General features: G+C 44.2%; 1 protein-coding gene across 4 annotated transcripts in view; it reads left to right on the top strand.

The window, feature by feature from the left end:
* The window catches only part of ST6GALNAC6 (ST6 N-acetylgalactosaminide alpha-2,6-sialyltransferase 6), a 200,569-nt gene that overhangs the window by 97,753 nt on the left and 83,858 nt on the right, over positions 1-18,958 (top strand). For 2 of the 4 annotated variants that reach the window (XM_073600465.1, XM_073600462.1), the window contains exon 1: positions 6,986-7,604. The exons of the other annotated variants lie outside the window; for them this stretch is intronic. In XM_073600465.1, the coding sequence (XP_073456566.1) occupies positions 7,596-7,604 (9 nt within the window). In that variant the 5' untranslated portion in view covers positions 6,986-7,595. Of the gene's footprint in view, positions 1-6,985; positions 7,605-18,958 lie in introns of those variants that run through there. 4 annotated transcript variants of the gene reach the window in all.

The raw sequence follows: 18,958 nt of genomic DNA, 5'->3' as shown, positions 1-18,958 counted from the left end.
TAAGTGATCAGCGGGTCCTGAAAGAGGCCATAAAAAATGATTAAATAAAACACTATATTCCAATGTAAGTAAAATAAAATATAATTAAAATAAAACGCCTTTCTAACTCTTGCCATAATACTTGTGTTTTTGGCACCCTTTTATGGTAGCCTCTTATTAGTATAGCCCCCCTCGGATCCGGGATTATTAAAACCTTATTTTAATCCTTATGGGCGTTTTATTTTAATTATATCACCTATTTACTGAGAATAGGCATCACGTCACTTAGTCACTAATATTCTATTATTATGACACGTTTACACCAGGATTAGCGCAGCACCATCCCCAGTTTTATAACAAGCGACGCGGCTAAGCAGCTGCTCGGCTGTTATTACAAGCAGCGTGAGGGGATGTGTCCCCTCCCGGTGCCTCACACAGCTCTCCTGTTCCACCAGGAGACCCGAGCGACCAGCCGGCTCGTCCGCTGACTGGCTCGAGACCTGAACAAATCTGGAATTGTCTTTGATCGGCACGGCCGTCTTACTGAGCGGGCCTGGGGCCCCATCAGACCCAGACAAAAAGAAGAAGCAGTGGGGCAAGGGAGTCAGGCTTAGCGGGCACAGGCAGTCTGGCGGGCAGGGCTGTCGTCAGGGGGGTACAGAGCCCATACACTATTAAGGTCCCAAGCGTCTAGAAGGGTCCAGCTGTCTGGCAGGGATGGGAGAAGGCAGGGGCGGGTGCAGGAGAGCTCCGTGGCTGCGCTAGTTTTTAGAATTTGTGTGAGTTTTTACTGAGCTGACATTGGGCTCTTTGCTGCCCCCTCTGGTAAATTCCTGCGTGTGCACCCCTTGTGTGTCCCGCACAAGAGCTGGGAGTGGGACGAGGAAGGGGGGGGGGGGTTGTGTGTGTGCCTGTGTGCATGTTTGTGTGTGTGTGTATGTGTACGTGTGTGTTTACATGTGTGTCTGTGTGGGTGTCTGTATAAATGTGTGTGTGCGCGAGCGTAGAGGTGTGAGGGGGGCTGAGAGCGTACAGGTGTGAAGGGGGGCTGCGAGCGTACAGGTGTGAAGGGGGGCTGAGAGCGTACAGGTGTGAAGGGGGCCTAGAGCGTAGAGGTGTGAAGGGTGGCTGAGAGCGTACAGGTGTGAAGGTGGGCTGAGAGCATACAGGTGTGAGGGGGGCTGCGAGTGTACAGGTGTGAGAGGGGACTGAGAGTGTACAGGTGTGAGGGGGGCTGAGAGCGTACAGGTGTGACGGGGGCTGAGAGCGTACAGCTGTGAGGGGGGCTGAGAGCATACAGCTGTGAGGGGGGCTGAGAGCGTACAGCTGTGAGGGGGGCTGAGAGCGTACAGCTGTGAGGGGGGCTGAGAGCGTACAGCTGTGAGGGGGGCTGAGAGCGTACAGCTGTGAGGGGGGCTGAGAGCGTACAGCTGTGAGGGGGGCTGAGAGCGTACAGCTGTGAGGGGGGCTGAGAGCGTACAGCTGTGAGGGGGGCTGAGAGCGTACAGCTGTGAGGGGGGCTGAGAGCGTACAGCTGTGAGGGGGGGCTGAGAGCGTACAGGTGTGAGGGGGCTGACAGGTGTGAGGGGGGCTGAGAGCGTACAGCCGTGAGGGGGGTCTGAGAGCGTACAGGTGTGAGGGGGCTAACAGGTGTGAGGGGGGCTGAAAGCGTACAGGTGTGAGGGGGGCTGAGAGCGTACAGGTGTGAGGGGGGCTGAGAGCGTACAGGTGTGAGGGGGGCTGAGAGCGTACAGGTGTGAGGGGGGGCTGAGAGCGTACAGGTGTGAGGGGGGGCTGAGAACGTACAGGTGTGAGAGGGGCTGAGAGCGTACAGGTGTGAGGGGGGGCTGAGAGCGTACAGGTGTGAGGGGGGCTGAGAGCATACAGGTGTGAGGGGGGCTGAGAGCGTACAGGTGTGAGGGGGGCTGAGAGCGTACAGGTGTGAGGGGGGACTGAGAGCGTACAGGTGTGAGGGGGGCTACGAGCATACAGGTGTGAGGGGGGCTGAGAGCCTACAGGTGTGAGGGGGCTGGGAGCGTACAGGTGTGAGGGGGGCTGAGAGCGTACAGGTGTGAGGGGGGCTGAGAGCGTACAGGTGTGAGGGGGGGCTGAGAGCGTACAGGTGTGAGGGGGGCTGAGAGCGTGCAGGTGTGAGGGGGGTTGCGAGCATACAGGTGTGAGGGGGGCTGAGAGAATACAGGTGTGAGGGGATTTTTTATACCAAAGGCATGTAGCAGAATACATTTTGGCCTATATTTATGAAGACATGTTTTAAATTTTTGTCATTTGATGTTTCATAGCAGAAAGTAGAAAATATTGTACTTTAATTCTTAGGAGTAGGTCCGTAAATTGAGTAAGCTTGTAGGAGCCCCATAGCATTACTTTGCCCAGGGGCCCATGATGCTATTAAGATGGCCCTGTTGATCAGGTCTCGGATGTAGTAACCCGGAAGCGAAGTCACTTCCGGTTTACTGGAGTCTTAAAGATGGGGACCACACTGCCTCTGATGCAGAGGGCGGTTACCGGCAAAACCGGCTAGGCTCTCTTTCTCCTTGTCCACCTTGCCCCTGTGACTAGAGGATATGAACACTTGCTCATGCTTGACGGGCTTCATTGGAAATCGGCAATGGTACTGGCACTGAAGATTTGTCTTTCCATCACCACCTATAAGTATCCATTTACTCTCTTTCAACTTGGGACTATATGCTTTGATCCATGTATGGTCTCCCATGGACCAAGAACGTCAACTTGCATGCATACTCTGGATATTTCAATTATGGTTTGCAACAGTGAGAGGGAGGTTACAGGACATTGTTTTGCATTTAAATCCGCCACATACATACTGTGACTGTACCTTTCAATTCCATATACCTCCTCTAGACCACTGTTGACCCAAAGTGCCGTCCCTTCCCCTTTCATACCTCAGTGATTCCCCCCTGTTGGATACATCAGGGAATTACAACACCTACCACAATATGCCAGTGTGCCTCTTTCCCAGGATCCAGGTCTGCTCTTCCTAGGATCCATCTTAGCTCCAGATCCTACTCGCATGCATGCAATTTCCATGTTTAAATGTATTACTGCTGCTCAGGATTGAAGATATTGCAATTTAACATTCCTCGCTACATATATATTACTGTCACTGGATAGGGGCAAGAATGGTGACCATTGAGTTTTTATCACAGTATGATTGACACGTGAATGATTCAGTTTTTATCACTGGCTATTCCATTTATATGTTTTTGATACAGTAAATTTAGACTTTTTGTACTTGCACAGTGGGCTGTCTATTTCCTATCCTTTTTTCCTTATCCCCTTTTATGTCAATGGAGTCGGATGAGCCCAAGCAGGGTTTTTATTATGAGTTTTTGGGTCTTAAAGATGGCAGTTTAAAAAATTGGAAAGTATTCAAAAATACAGATCTTGGCATTCTGAATGTTTTCAAGTGCAGAGGAGACCCCAGATCCCTCCATAAAGAGTACCTGTTTTTGCCTTTTACTGTCACAAGGGATGTTTACATTCCTTGTGACAGCATTAAAACTGATCCAAAAAAAACAATTAAAAAGGGTGAGTGTAAAAATAAAAGGTAAAATAAATAAGAAAAAAAACCCTTTAAAGCGCCCCAACCCTCTGTGCTCGCGCGCAGAAACAAACGCATATGTAAGTTGTGCCCGCAAATGTAAACAGTGTTCAAACCACACATGTGGGGTATTGCCACGATTATTATGCCCCGTACACACGGTCGGATTTTCCGACGGAAAATGTGTGATAGGACCTTGTTGTCGGAAATTCCGACCGTGTGTGGGCTCCATCACACATTTTCCATTGGATTTTCCGACACACAAAGTTTGAGAGCAAGATATAAAATTTTCCAACAACAAAATCCGTTGTCGGAATTTCCGATCGTGTGTACACAAATCCAACGGACAAAGTGCCACGCATGCTCAGAATAAATAAAGAGATGAAAGCTATTGGCCACTGCCCCGTTTATAGTCCCGACGTACGTGTTTTACGTCACCGCGTTCAGAACGATCGGATTTTCCGACAACTTTGTGTGACCGTGTGTATGCAAGGCAAGTTTGAGCCAACATCCGTCGGAAAAAATCCTAGGATTTCGTTGTCGGAATGTCCGAACAAAGTCCGACCGTGTGTACAGGGCATTAGAGTGAGAGCAATAATTCTAGCTCAAGACCTCCTTCTGTTACTCTAAACAGGTAACCTGTAAAAAAATGTAAAGGTTACAAAACTATGGAGATTTGTGACATGTTAGGTATCTATTTACTTGGCGTAATATCATATTTCACATTTTACAAAAAAAAATTGGGCTAACTTTACTGTTTTTTTTTTTGTTTTGTTTTTTATTCATTAAAGTGTATTTTTTTCCCCAAAAAATTGTGTTTGCAAGATGCTGTGCAAATACAGTACGACATAAAATATTGAAATGACCGCCGTTTTATCCTCTAAGGTCGCTGCCAAAAAAAATATACAGTTGTGCTCATAAGTTTACATACCCTGGCAGAATTTATGATTTCTTGGCCTTTTTTCAGAGAATATGAATGATAACACAAAAACGTTTCTTTCACTCATGCTTAGTGTTTGGCTGAAGCCATGTATTATCAATCAACTGTGTTTACTCTTTTTAAATCATAATGGCAATAGAAACTACCCAAATGACCCTAATCAACAGTTTACATACCCCAGTGATTTTGGCCTAATAACATGCACACAAGTTGACACAAAGGGGTTTGAATGGCTATTAAAAGGTAACCACCCTCACCTGTGATCTGTTTGCTTGTAATTAGTGTGTGTGTATAAAAGGTCAATATGTTTCTGGACTCCTGACAGACCCTTGCATCTTTCATCCAGTGCTGCACTGAGGTTTCTGGATTCTGAGTCATGGAGAAAGCAAAAGGATCAGCGGGAAAAGGTAGTTGAACTGTATAAAACAGGAAAGGGATATAAAAAGATATCCAATGAATTGAGAATGCCAATCAGCAGTGTTTAAACTCTAATCAAGAAGTGGAAAATGAGGGGTTCTGTTGAAACCAAACCACGGTCAAGTAGACCAACTAAAATTTCAGCCACAACTGTCAGGAAAATTATTTGGGATGCAAAGAAAAACCCACAAATAACTTTAGGCGAAATACAGGACTCTCTGAAAACATGTGGTGTGGCTGTTTCAAGATGCACAATAAGGAGGCACTTGAAGTAAAATGGGCTGCATGGTCGAGTCGCCAGAAGAAAGCTATTACTACGCAAATGCCACAAAGTATCCGATTATAACACACCAAACAGCACAGAGACAAGCCTCAAACCTTCTGGCACAAAGTCATTTGAAATGATGAGACCAAAATTGAGCTTTTTAGCCACAACCATTAAAGCTACATTTGGAGAGGAGTCAACAAAGCCTATGATGAAAGGTACGGAGATGGATCGCTGATGTTTTGGGGATGTGTGAGCTACAAAGGCACAGGAAATTTGGTAAAAATTGTGGGCAAGATGAATGCAGTAGGTTATCAAAAAATACTGGAGGAACATTTGCATTCATCAGCCAGGAAGCTGCGCATGGGACGTAGCTTGGACATTCCAACATGACAATGATCCAAAACACAAGGCCAGGTTGACCTGTCATTGGCTACAGCAGAATAAAGTGAAGGTTCTGGAGCGGCCTTCTCAGTCTCCTGACCTCAATATCATTAAGCCACTCTGGGGAGATCTCAAACGTGCCGTTCATGCAAGACAGCCCAAGCAATTACAGGAACTGGAGGCTTTTTGCCAAGAAGAATGGGCAGTTTTACCATCTGAGAAGATAAAGAGCCTCATCCACAAATACCACAAAAGACTTCAAGCTGTCATTGATGTCAAAGGTGGCAATACACGGTATTAAGAACTGGGATGTGTAAACTTTTGATCAGGGTCATTTGGGTAGTTTCTGTTGTCATTATGATTTAAAAAGAGTAAACACAATTGATTGATAATAAATAACTTCAGCCAAACACTAACCATGAGTGAAAGAAAATTTTTTGTGTTATCATTCATATTCTCTGAAAAATGGCCGAGTAATCAAATTCTGCCAGGGTATGAGCACAACTGTATATAATGTTTGGGGGTTCTAAGTAATTTTCTAGCAAAAATACTGATTTTAACTTGTAAGCAACCAGTTAACAAGTGGTTAAATAAAACTTCATTTTATAATAGCCATATACTAGCTGATTGAACGAACATGAAAATTCTTAGTACATTCGATGACTTGATGAATGTCATTCAGTACTTCAAATTTTCTTTGCTTTTAACATTTGATTTGGGAGCGTATGCTTGCCAACAAGGGTTTCTCCACCAAGTACTAAGTCATGTTTTGCTTGGGGATCAAATACTTATTTTACTCACTGAACTGCAACTTAATTTATAACATTGTATAATGTGTTTTTTGTGGATTTTTGGTTGATATTCTGCCTCTATCATTTAAAGTACACCTATGATAAAAATTATAGACCCTTCATTTCTTTGTAAGTGAGCAAACGTACAAAATCTGCAGGGGATCAAATAATTATTTTTCCCATTGTATATATATTTATACACACACACACATTATATATATATATATATATATATATATATATATATATATATATATATATATATATATATATATATATATATATACACACACATCAATTAAAATATATGTATGTATTATGCACATACATACACAAACACACACACATTATTACAATTCTACCAGCCAGTCTGTCTGAATGAAAACAATTGACCACCTGCACTCTGTAGTGAAATAAAAAAAGAAAGATTTGATGCACAAGTAACCAAAGAACATGTGATTTAAAAAGTAGCTATTTTCAGCTAGAAATAAAAATGAAATGTGCAATTCCTGGTATGACATAAAGGAAGTCATGCGAGGAAACACACATTTTATTTTTTTTTCTAGCAGGAAATAGCTACTTTTTAAATAAAATAAGAATGGGACTATAGCCATAGAGTGGATTCATGACAGGCACTAGGACCCAGCTGTCATACAGCCAGGCTGCCAGTGCTTGCATGTAGCAGCTGCAGACTTTACACTCAGTGCTCTGCAGATGGGAGAGACCCTTACAGAGAAGGGGGGAGACCCTCACACCAAGGCATAGGAGATCAGATACCTAAACATAAGAAATCTGTATTGTGAAAGCCCACAGGCAAAGGACAAAGAAAGAGCCGGACCCCTGGAATAGAAGGAGACCGCCAATTCTGGATTACACTGGGAGGCCTGTAGAGAAGAGAGGACCCCAAGCTGAACCTTGCAGAAAAGGGGGATTTTTGTTTTGGTTGGGTTCAAAGGGAACGTGACCGTAGATGTACAAAGTGGTAGACGATCCAAATGCATTGGAAGGCATGAGAACCAAGAGACCTTCAGAATAAAAAGGTGGAGGGTCTCCAGGGCTGCGAACACATAGACACCCCCCCAGATCTCAGCACGGAGGGTTTCATCTGGGAAAGGACCATTTGAACAGAAGGGCAATACCGTGACAGCAGTCAAGAAAGACAGTTGTGACATCACAGATCAGGCCCGGCGGTGACCCCGATCCATAGGGACCATCAGAGGTGACAGCCTTGATCTGTCTATGGCTCCGGTGAGTGTAGGGGGAGGGTAAGGCAGCAGCTGATGTTATTAATGAGAAATACAGCTTATGTTCATTACAGAAGAGGCAGATGCTAAATTGATTGGCCACCAAGGACTGAACCATTGTTTGCTGGATTTTTAATGTTCTTTTTTGGTTTTAACATAGTATTGGGTTTGTTGGCTTCTGACTTTCTGCCAGTTGCAACAGCCTACGTTATGGCTGAAGGCCCAGCCTGATACCTGCAAGCGGCATATCTAAATTAGGTATTGCTTGTGGTAGGAGTTAATGTCTCACAAGCAATACCAAGCCAGGCGATCGAACAGGGATTGTTCCATTTTCTATAATGAAAAGGGAATGACGAATTTATAAGTTCGCTGTTTGCCAAGTCTGGTTCTCAGTGTCCCGGCAACGCTTGATAAAGATGGGCATGCATGGATCTCAAGCTGTCAATCCTGTCAAGCTATCTGTCCATGTATGGCAGGTTTAGGTTGCGCATGATCAGGCACATCTCACCGCCAGGACCTGCCACAACTTTTCAGCACAATTTTCCGATGCCCAGAAATAGTGATATGGCAGTTAACCCCCTCAATGCCCAACTTGCGCAGTCGATACATTATTTGGTATCATCGTGGGCAAAAATTTAGCTGCCATGTATCACCAACCTTTACCGATCAATATGTGCTAAGTAACGATCAGATTTCAGTTTATTGTAGGGAGATCAGTAAAAGATGGATCCCAAATACTGGTAGCTGTGGGTTATTGGGCAATGATCTTCTATCATGTCAAAAGAAGCCAAACGATGAGTGACTGTTGTCTGTGTTTGCATTTGTCCTTGTGATACTACTTATGATGGGAGATTTACTAAGAAGCTTGTACTAAGAAAAATAGAGAGGCTGCCACTGCGGACCTCATTCTGAAAATGCTAGCTGCCTGGCTTTCTCTGGCTTTGCAATTTTGAGACATTGACTTTGCACAAGACATAAAACAGTATGAGTGAAATACTCAAACACAAGAAAATCCCAAGGTCTTCACTATTTAAAAAAAAAAAAATCATATGATGTAAAAAAGTGTATTGAAGACCTAGAAAGACTATACATTTGGGAGCATGAGTATACAGCAGTGCACATGTATAGAAGACTAAAATCAAATAAAACCATACAAAAAAACGTTCGGAAAGCCACTATTGTAAGTTCAAGAGAGTGCCTCCTGTGAATCTGAGAAGTCTGGCATCAGTAGTGGAGCCAACTACATGCATATTGTGGCCAACCCAGACTCCAGTTCCTCATGCCACTCCTGACAAAGTGGTGGGTGGCCATGATACGTATGGAGTTTGCCCTGCTACTCCTCACATTGCCGGGGGGCACCCTCCTCCAGTACTTTTCAGTTTATCCAGACTTTCGGAAAGGAATGGGGTGCTCTTCAGGCTTCTTTACATCTTCTTGCTTTGTACCTTCTCCATCACACTTTATATAGTTTCTACTTCACCATGGGAGTTGTTTGGTTCTTTTTCATTCATTATGCACATACATCACTTTTCTTCACTGTTCTATAGGGGCCAGATATTATCTTAGGCTCATTTCAGAATGTTTTATACAAACAAGCACAAGGGACTCTATTTTAACCTCTGTGACTGTCATTTTTTAAATCTCATTGGACTCAACTGAAAAAACAGTCAGTCACTTTTTTGACAAATAAGTATCCTGGTGTGTTAGCTTTGTGAATGGAGCCTCTTTTATGGCTTCATTCACTGACCCAAGTATGTCACTCATGCTTTTCACTATATATACTGGGTGCATAACATTTAACTGCTCAATATTCTGCTTTGTTAACCATTATGTCACTGATTTGATATTATTGCATATGATAATATATAAGAGAGGAGTCCCCCCCCCCCACTTCAAATACTGTAGCTGCTGACTTTTAATATTAGGACACTTACAGTCCAGGAATCCCACAATGTTGGCACCCCACAGCCGATTTTCCATGCCGCCATTCCTTGTAAGAGAAACCGGCAGTGAAGCCTTACGGCTTCACAGCCAGCTCCCTACTGCGCATGCGCAAAGCGAGCTGCACTTTCTGAATGCCACGGCAAGATCTCCAGGAAGTCGGGATGGGTACCTGTCAAAAACAGGTACCCACTCACCCTCCCCCCGAAAGGTGCTAAATGTGGCAGCGGAGGGGGGAAGAAGCAAACAAGTGTACTTTCCCCTTTTGGGTGGAGCTCGGCTTTAAGTGCCAAGGTCTGTCTTTGAGTGCCTAGCTGCTGGCTTTGCATTGTAGACTTTCAGTAGTGGCTTTCTGGAAGTATAAGTATGTATACGTTTTTGCACTAGGAACAAGGGACACCTATTAGCAAAAGTATGAAGGCATAAGACACACCCCCTGTCACACCCACTTAAAGGAGACTTATACAAAAAAAGAGTTTTTTTTTTTTTTTAACCACTACTATTCCTTTATTCTGGCTTCTGAAATTTACCACTGCAGAAATGTAGAAAGAGGATGAAATGTTTAGCACTGGGAATCACTTTTTGAAAGATAAATTATATACAACTATATGGATAAGACCAAAATGAGAGACAAATGAGGAAAGAGGGACAGAGGGACTTTGTTCCAAATCAGGGACTGTTGGGAGCTATGCAAGTCTATGTTTTTAATTTAATATTGGCATTACATATTTTTTGTGATTGATTGAGTGGTTAAGTTTGTGATATACAGTGGTGCAGTCCCTGGTTTTAGGAAGGGCTTTTCTTGTATTGAAGTATTTTGTGAGTTCTCGTCTGGCACACTTAGTGGTGCAGGTCCATAAAGTGAGTGAAGTCAGAACTTCTACTCTGCATACTTCTTCAAAATTATTGCTTACGGTGTACTTTTGACATGCCCAAGCAGGATTGCCAATCCCCCCCCCTCTCACTTTCGTCATCACCTCTGCCAGAACACTGTGATCCCTGCTTCTGTGCTCCGTGTGTGATCTACAAGTGTTCTATGAATGAGCACGGTTATCGATCACACAATTGTAGAATGCCTGTGTCCAAGTGAGTGCAACACAGACCACCTCTTTCAAGTGGGCCAGGACATGGTATGCTTAACCATTGCAATACTGGACACATTCACCCCTATTCTTCCCAGCCCATTTTACAGCTTTCAGTGCTCTCGCACTTTCAATGAGAATTGCACAGTCATACAACACTGTACCCAAATTACATTTTTATCATTTTGTTCACACAAATAGAGCTCTCTTTTGGTGGTATTTATTCACGACTTCGTTTTTTTTAATTTTTGGGATATAAGCGTAAAAAAAAAAAGAGCAGAAATTTTGTAAAAAAAACAATTTTTTCTATTTTCTATTTTAAAAGAAATCCAATAAAATCTAGTTTTGTCATAAATTTAAGCCAAAATGTATTTTGCTACGTCTTTGGTAAAAAAAATCCTGTTAAAGCGGAGGTCCACCGAAATGTGTTTTTTGTGCAGTCGCGCTGCGCAATCTGGATGGTCCCTGCTGTCTCTAGGACCCGTGTGTTTCCCAGCAAACAGCAGGGGGGGACGGGAAGAGGCGTAGACTCCCGTGGGAGTCTTTGCCCGGAAGTGGGTGCAAATACCCGATTTATACAGGTATCTGCACCCCCTTCCCCCCTGAAAGGTACCAAATGTGACACCGGAGGGGGGGGAGGATTCCGAAAAGCAGAGGTTCATTTTTTGTGTGAACCTCCACTTTAAGTGTATAATAATTGGTTTGTGTGATCACGGACATATGTACGCAGATGATCATGTACAGATGTGTGCAGATGATCACAGACATATGTGTGCAGATGATCATTGGGACATATGATTTTACTGTTACATATGTGGGGGGACAGGTGTTTTTACTGTGTGGGCACATGTGTGGGGACCAGTGTTAATTTTGGTAGCAAATTTCGATTTAGTTTTAGTCTTAGTACTAAAATGGCATTTTAGTTTTAGTCCCATTTTAGTCTTCTGCAATTGTTTTGGTTTTAGTCGTATTTAGTTGACTAAATCTCCAGTGCATTTTAGTTGATTAAAATGTCCTATGTTTTAGTCGACTAAAATCTCCAGTATATTTTAGTGGACTAAAACTCATTTTAGTCATCTAAAATCTAACGGATGTAATTCAATTGTAATGCATTAGTTAACAATTCTCTACAATTTGCAAACTCATTATATTCTGCTGGAGTGAAAAATCGAATATGTTATTTATTATTACATTGAGATATGAACATGCACTACAGACCAGTGTTAATTTTGAAGTCAAATGTCAAAGTAGTTTTATGCCCTGTACACACGGTCGCATTTTCCAACGGAAAATGTGTGATAGGACCTTGTTGTCGGAAATTCCGACCGTGTGTAGGCTCCATCACACATTTTCCATCGGAATTTCCGACACACAAAGTTTGAGAGCAGGCTATAAAATTTTCTGACAACAAAATCCGTTGTCGGAAATTCCGATCGTGTGTACACAAATCCGACGTACAAAGTGCCACGCATGCTCTGAATAAATTAAGAGACGAAAGCTATTGACTACTGCCCCGTTTAAAGTCCCGACGTACGTGTTTTACTACACCGCTTTCAGAACGATCAGATTTTCCGACAACTTTGTGTGACCGTGTGTATGCAAGACAAGTTTGAGCCAACATCCGTCTGAAAAAAATCCATGGATTTTGTTGTCAGAATGTCCGATCAATGTCCGACCGTGTGTACAGGGCATTAGTCTTATGCCCCGTACACACGATCGGACATTGATCGGACATTCCGACAACAAAATCCATGGATTTTTTCCGACGGATGTTGGCTCAAACTTGTCTTGCATACACACGGTCACACAAATCTTGTCGGAAATTGCGAATGTTAAGAACGTGGTGACGTACAACACATATGACGAGCAGAGAAAAATGACGTTCAATAGCCAGTGCGGCTCTTCTGATTGATTCTGAGCATGCAAGGCACTTTGTGCGTCAGAATTGTGTACACACGATCGGAATTTATGCAAACGGATTTTGTTGTCGGAAAATTTGAGAAGCAAATTTTGTGCGACGGAAATTCCGATGGAAACTGTCCGATGAAGCCTACACACGGTCGGAATTTCCGACAACAAGCTCCGATCGTACATTTTACGTCGGAAAGTCCGACCGTGTGTACACGACATTAGTCTTTTGACTAAAGTGCCATTTTAGTTTTAGTCATATTTTAGTCATTTCAGTTGTTTTAGTTTTAGTCGTATTTTAGTCGACTAAAATAATATTCATTTAGTCGACTAAAATGTTTTAAATGTTTTAATTAACACTGGTGGGGACATGTGTGTGGTGACATTGTTTTGGGGACACTATTTTGGGGACATTGTGTGGGGACACTATGTGTAAAAAGCTGTAAAAAACAGCTCATACTCACTGATCATCGGCCGGCTGCAGCGAACTGCTCTCCTCTCCTCACTGACAACTTCCGTGTGAGGAGAGGAGAGCCGATCGCCTAGCAACAGGCTCTCTATTTACATCACGTGATGGCTCTGATTGAACACAGAGCCCTCCTGCCGATCGGAGATGCGCCATGTCTGGGTGACACGAGCGCATCGGGATTGCGCTGCTGCGCGGGCACGCGCGATCTCCCTCCTTCTGAGGGACGTTCCTGGACATCCACTCAGAAGAAGGAAGCACCCATCCAGCCGTATATATGTGCAGTGGCCGGGTGGGAGGTGGTTAAAGAGAAAATTCCATTAAATTTAAAAAAAAAAAATTCAGCAGCAACAAATACTGTAGCTGCTGATTTTGATACAAAAAACACTTATAGTCCAGGGATCCAGCGCTGTCTTCAGCCGGGCCAGTTCTTCAAGTCTCTGGAGCCACCAGGTTGACAGTGGGAATCCAGCTGTGACTCCATTGTGGCTTCACAGCCAGCTCCCTACCATGCAAGTGTGAGCCACACTCTGTGAATGGTCCTGTGACGTGTTCCAAGAGGTTACGGTTGGTGGTACTTCTGCTTCAATCGGCTAGGCAGTCTGAGTGCAAGTGGAAGCAGTCCCTGTCAAAACTACCCTGGGGGGTCAAATGTGCTCGGCAAAGGTCCATACACCATTGTGAGTGCACCCTTAGAAAGTACTGTAACTACTGGATCAGCATGACAGCCAGAGGACATGCATTTTAAAAACAGAATATTAGCAGTGCTCAATAGTACAGGTTTCCTTTTCAGAGAACTTCACAGGATAGAAGTATGTGAGCAGATATAACTGACTTGTTTTGAAAGGTGGAATTTTTCAGGGATGTCAGCTTCAATAGTTAGTGAATCACTGATTCCCAACAAGTGTGCAGCCAGTGAAACATGTGCATACTTGTTCCTGGTTAGTAACCCAAGAAGCAGCAGAGCAAGGATGAATGTGACCTCCCCAGGTCACATGTCTCACATGTTACTTCCACTGATGTCAAGGCTTGTTGTGGGTTGAAGTACCTTGCCTTATAGTCTAAGTTCATTCTGGTGTCACTAGACCCCACATCACCAATTCAGATGGTGTATGGTTTGTAGCCAGGAAAAAGCATTGGGAGTCAAGTGAAGATGTTTTCCATTACTCTGGAAAGTCTTAACTGTGGCGCCTAACATCATCAATGGGCTACACAAAATATTTATTACATGCAATGTTACAGTAGATTGCCTGCAGACGTACTCAAGGGAACAGTCAGAAATTGCACAAATGCTACAGGTGTAGATGACGGCATGTAGGAGTGTGCTGCTGTGTGGCATGCTGAGTGGTGATATTGCTTAAGTGGGTGACAGGGTTTGAGTGAGGTGGCGATCAACTGAACACTCACTTTTTTTGGATTAGTGTCAGAAGTAAACCCAGCAATTATCTGATCGCTGCTCATCTCTGGTGCTAGGGTAATCGTACTGAGGATTAACTTGTCCTCTGTACTGGGCTCCCAGTGGCCACCACTGAGGAGCCAATGTCTGATTGGACATTGAGTTCTCCTGAAATCTGGCTAGTCAATTTGGACTCAAAACCAAAAACTATATATTTTTTATTTATTTATCCAAAAATGCGAAAAGTGTGAGCGGAGCCTTGAGCCAGATTAAACAGTGGTACTACACCACTAAGCTCTGAACGCTAAAGGCTACTGCACCACACATTTTGGAATTAGGTACTCTACATGTTAGTGAAGGCTTTAAAAACAATACTATAGAGCAACCTCACTGTAGAGAGTCTCAGGACTGCCCCATCAGCAGAGGTAAATGAAAGCACTTCTCGTTTAGGAAATTGAATCTAATGAAATATTTAGGTCGCCTCCTCAACTTATTGAGCGGAGTTACAGCTCATCCTAAAGGCATCATGCTGACACGTTTTAGATGGTGGCCTACACATTTATTGTGGTTTTAAAGCCTCATGGTTTTTTACCCTAATGCATTCTTTGCATAAAGGTAAAAAACCATTTCTGCTGCAGGACCCCCCCCCTTATTCTTACCGAGATCCAATCCAGCAACATGTATGAGAGCATCGGTTCTTCATTGGGCATATTGATAGGAGTGGGAGCCATTGCAAAAAAATGCAACATGACTGCAGTTATTTTCTTTGTACCCTTGTGGTGACTGGTGTTGATCCAGTGCAGAAAAATGCCAGTTACCACACATAGTGTGAATGTAGCCTTATTGGCTGTTCTGGCTGCAACTCTACCCTGTGCTGAAGCCCAATTTGTGGGCATTCCTATGGGGGAGATACAGCCAGCACTATAATCACCTCGTAAGGAGTGGAGCTGCCTGGTCTAGATGTGAGTAGATATTGTTCTTTTTTTCTTTTACTCAGAGGTGACCAGGCAATTTAACTGATAGAGGATTGACACATTGTTTCTTTCACTGGTTGCTGAATTATCTACACCTATTTACAGAGGAATTTATTAACAGAGTCTTTTTAGTAATATTTTATTTATTATATTTTTTTCACTTGTTTTTGATTTTAATGTTGATTGTTTTTGCTGCACTACACTGATTTGTTTTTTTTATTTCTTTTGAGGTGTTGTGAAATCACCTCTATAAACCTCTATAAGAGGTATGTCTGGTTCCGCTTCGCTTCTCCAGTGATTTGGGGGTGATCCTGTCCAATGCAGAAGGTTTCTCAACCAGGTTGAGATATACTTTGAGATGCTGCCCCAGGCCTTTCCCACGGACAAAAGCAAAGTAGGTTTCATGATATCTTTGCTTTCTGAGAGAGCCTTGGCCTGGGCAAACCCTCTATGAGAGACGCAAAAACCTGTTGTTTTGAGTTTGTGACTTCTTTTAAAAGGGTATTTGATGTACCCTCATGCTCCGCTTCTGCTGCCAAGTGCCTCATGTCCATCAAACAGAGTACGAGAACTGTTGCCAATTACGCCATTGAATTCCGTACTCTGGCAGCAGAGGTTGCTTGGAACAATGAGGCCCTCGTGGCTGCTTTTTCTCATGGTGTCTCGGATACCATCAAGGATGAGATAGCAGCCCGATATATACCCACTGAGCTGGAGAATTTGATCATGTTTGCTATCCTCATTGACTCCAGACTCAGAGAAAGACTCTCTTTTAAGGAGCGTTAGCGGAAGCTTCCTGTATATTTGTCTCTGAGCTTTGCAGTCCCAGCCTTGCTTCCCTCACCTCCCATGCCTCCTGGTACCGAGTCGGTCAGTGAAGATGAACCCATGCACTTGGGCTTCACGCGTGTCTCTGCGGATGAGAGGCCCCTTAGGAGGAGGGAGAGATTGTGCCTTTATTGTGGCCAGGCAGGTCACTTTTTGAAGTCTTGTCCTACCCATCCAGGGAACGCCCGAACGCTCTTGACGGGAGACCTCTACAGCCTGCCCATGTGACTCATGAGACTGTTCCGTTGTCCATGGCCATAGGGGCTCTTCACCATGAGATGATCCAATTCCAAGTTATTTCCTCATCTAAGTTTCTGCTGGTTATTGGTTATCCTTGGTTACAGAGGCACAACCCCTATTTTAAATTGGCTCTGTGCTGAGGTTCTCTTCTGGTCGCAACAATGCAGTAACACATGCTTCCAGAAGGTAGCCAAGGTCCTGTGCACTTCTCTCTACTCCATGACGGATGAGTACCGCGATTTTAGCAATGTCGAAGGTCAAGCCGGTAGTTTGCCTCCACACCGGTCGTATAATTGCGCAATTGACCTTCAACCTGGTGCCACACCCCCTCGTAGCCGGGTTTACCCTTTATCGGTCTTGGAGGATAAGGCCATGGAGGAGTATATTACAGACGTACTTTCTCGAGGTTTCATCTGCAAATCCTTGTCTCCTGCTGAGAAGAGTGGCGAACTGAGATCTTGTATTGATTATAGGGGTGTCAATTGTTTCACAATTAAAAATGCCTGTCTGATTCTGTCAAGGGAGCAATGGTTTTTACAAAGCTTGATTTGAGAGGGGCATACAATCTTGTGAGAATTAAGGAGGGTGACGAGTGGAAAACTGCGTTTAATACCAGAACAGGCCATTATGAGTACCTCGTAATGCCTTTTGGCCTCCAGGAATTTCTTAATGATGTCCTCCGAGATTTGTTGCAGTTATGTGTGGTGGTTTATCTCGATGATATCCTCATATTTTCCAAGTCCCTGGAGAGCCACCACACAGATGTCTGTCGTGTGCTTCAGAAACTAAGAGAGAACAATCTTTATTGTAAATTGGAGTAGTGCGAATTCCATCGTGAACAGGTTAAATTCCTGGGTTGTGTTATTTTCACTGCTGGTTTTTCGATGGACCCAGAGAAATTTTCAGCAGTCCTACAGTGGCCCCGACCCGTGGGTTTACGTCCTCTGCAGCGTTTTCTTGGCTTTGCCAACTATTATCGGAAGTTTATTCGTAACTTCTCGCCTCTGGTCAAGCCCCTGACTGATATGACCAGAAAGGATGGTAAAATACAGTGTTGGTCTCCGGAGTCCATTAAGGCCTTTGAGAGTCTCAAGGCTGCCTTTGTTACTGTTCCTGTGTTGGTACATCCTGATCCTACGTTACCTTTTATCCTTGAGGTTGATGCTTCTGAGACTGGAGTCAACGTCCTACCTCTGAGAGTGCTATCCATACTTGTGGCTACTTTTCCAAGAAATTGTCACCTGCGGAGTGCAAGTACGAGATTGGTGACAGAGAGCTGTTAGCGATCATTTTAGCCCTGAAAGAATGGAGACATCTCCTCGAAGGTACCACTTTGCCGGATCTCATTCTTACTGACCATAAGCATATCACATTCTTGTCTGAGGCTAAACGCCTCTCTCCCAGAAGGGCGCGCTGGGCTCTTTTCTTGTCTAGTTTCAATTACATTGTCTCATTCTTACCCGGTACTAAGAATGTAAGGGCTGAAACTTTGTCAGGACAGTTTTCCTCCACTTCCAAGATGGAGTCGGTTCCAGTTCCTGTGATTCCTCCTGATTGTATTCTGGCTATGGTTCGCACCAGTCTCACTTCTCCTTTGGGTGACAAAATTCTTGCTGCTCAGGTTCATGCTCCTCCTGAGAAACGTTGTGACCACTGATTTGTCCCAGAGAGTCTCCGTACTGCCATGCTCCAGACTTACCATTCTGCCAAGGCAGCTGGCCACCCTGGGAGGAATCAACTCTTTTGGGCCACTTCCCAACATTTCTGGTGGCCTAGTCTACGTGCCGATATAATTGCCTTCGTAGCTGCCTGTTCTGTGTGTGTTCAGAGTAAGACTCCACGAAACCTTCCAGTGGGCCTCCTACAACCCATACCCAATGGAGAGAGGCCCTGGACCCACCTGTCTATGGATTTCTTTGTGGAGTTACCCAACTCCCAGGGCAACACAGTTATCCTGATGGTGGTTGACCGGTTCTCGAAAATGTCTCATTGTATTCCACTTAAGAAGTTGCCCACTTCTAAGGAACTGGCATCCATTTTTGCTCTTTCGCTTACATGGGCTACCCAAGGTGATTTGGACAGGGGTAGTCAGTTTGTGTCCCAGTCCTGGTGAGCCTTTGTGCACAGATGGGAATCCAGCTTGCTTTCTCCTCTGCGTATCACCCGCAGTCTAATGGGGCCGCAGAACGAGCCAATCAGTCTTTGGAGCAATTCCTACTTTGCTATATTTCTGACCCTCATAACAACTGGTCGGACCTCTTATCGAGGGCGGAGTTTGCTCACAATAGTGCCTTGAATTCTGCTTCCCGATTGTCCCTGTTTATGGCGAACTATGGTTTCCAACCTTCCATGTTGCCTGACTCATTTGTTCAACAGAGTATTGCTGCTTTAGAGGAGCATCTCCGTGGTCTCCGTTCCACTTGGGCACAAGTCCAGAAGGCTTTGCGACATGCTAATGATAGATACAGACTCCATGCTGACCGCAGACGCCTGCCTGCTCCTTCCTACCAGGTTGGGGACAGG

This window comes from Aquarana catesbeiana, linkage group LG09 (genome assembly GCF_042186555.1).
Source record: "Aquarana catesbeiana isolate 2022-GZ linkage group LG09, ASM4218655v1, whole genome shotgun sequence".
In the NCBI taxonomy this organism is placed as follows: domain Eukaryota; kingdom Metazoa; phylum Chordata; class Amphibia; order Anura; family Ranidae; genus Aquarana; species Aquarana catesbeiana.
The sequence above is the reverse complement of the archived record's forward strand: the minus strand, read 5'-3'. Positions and strand labels throughout refer to the sequence as shown.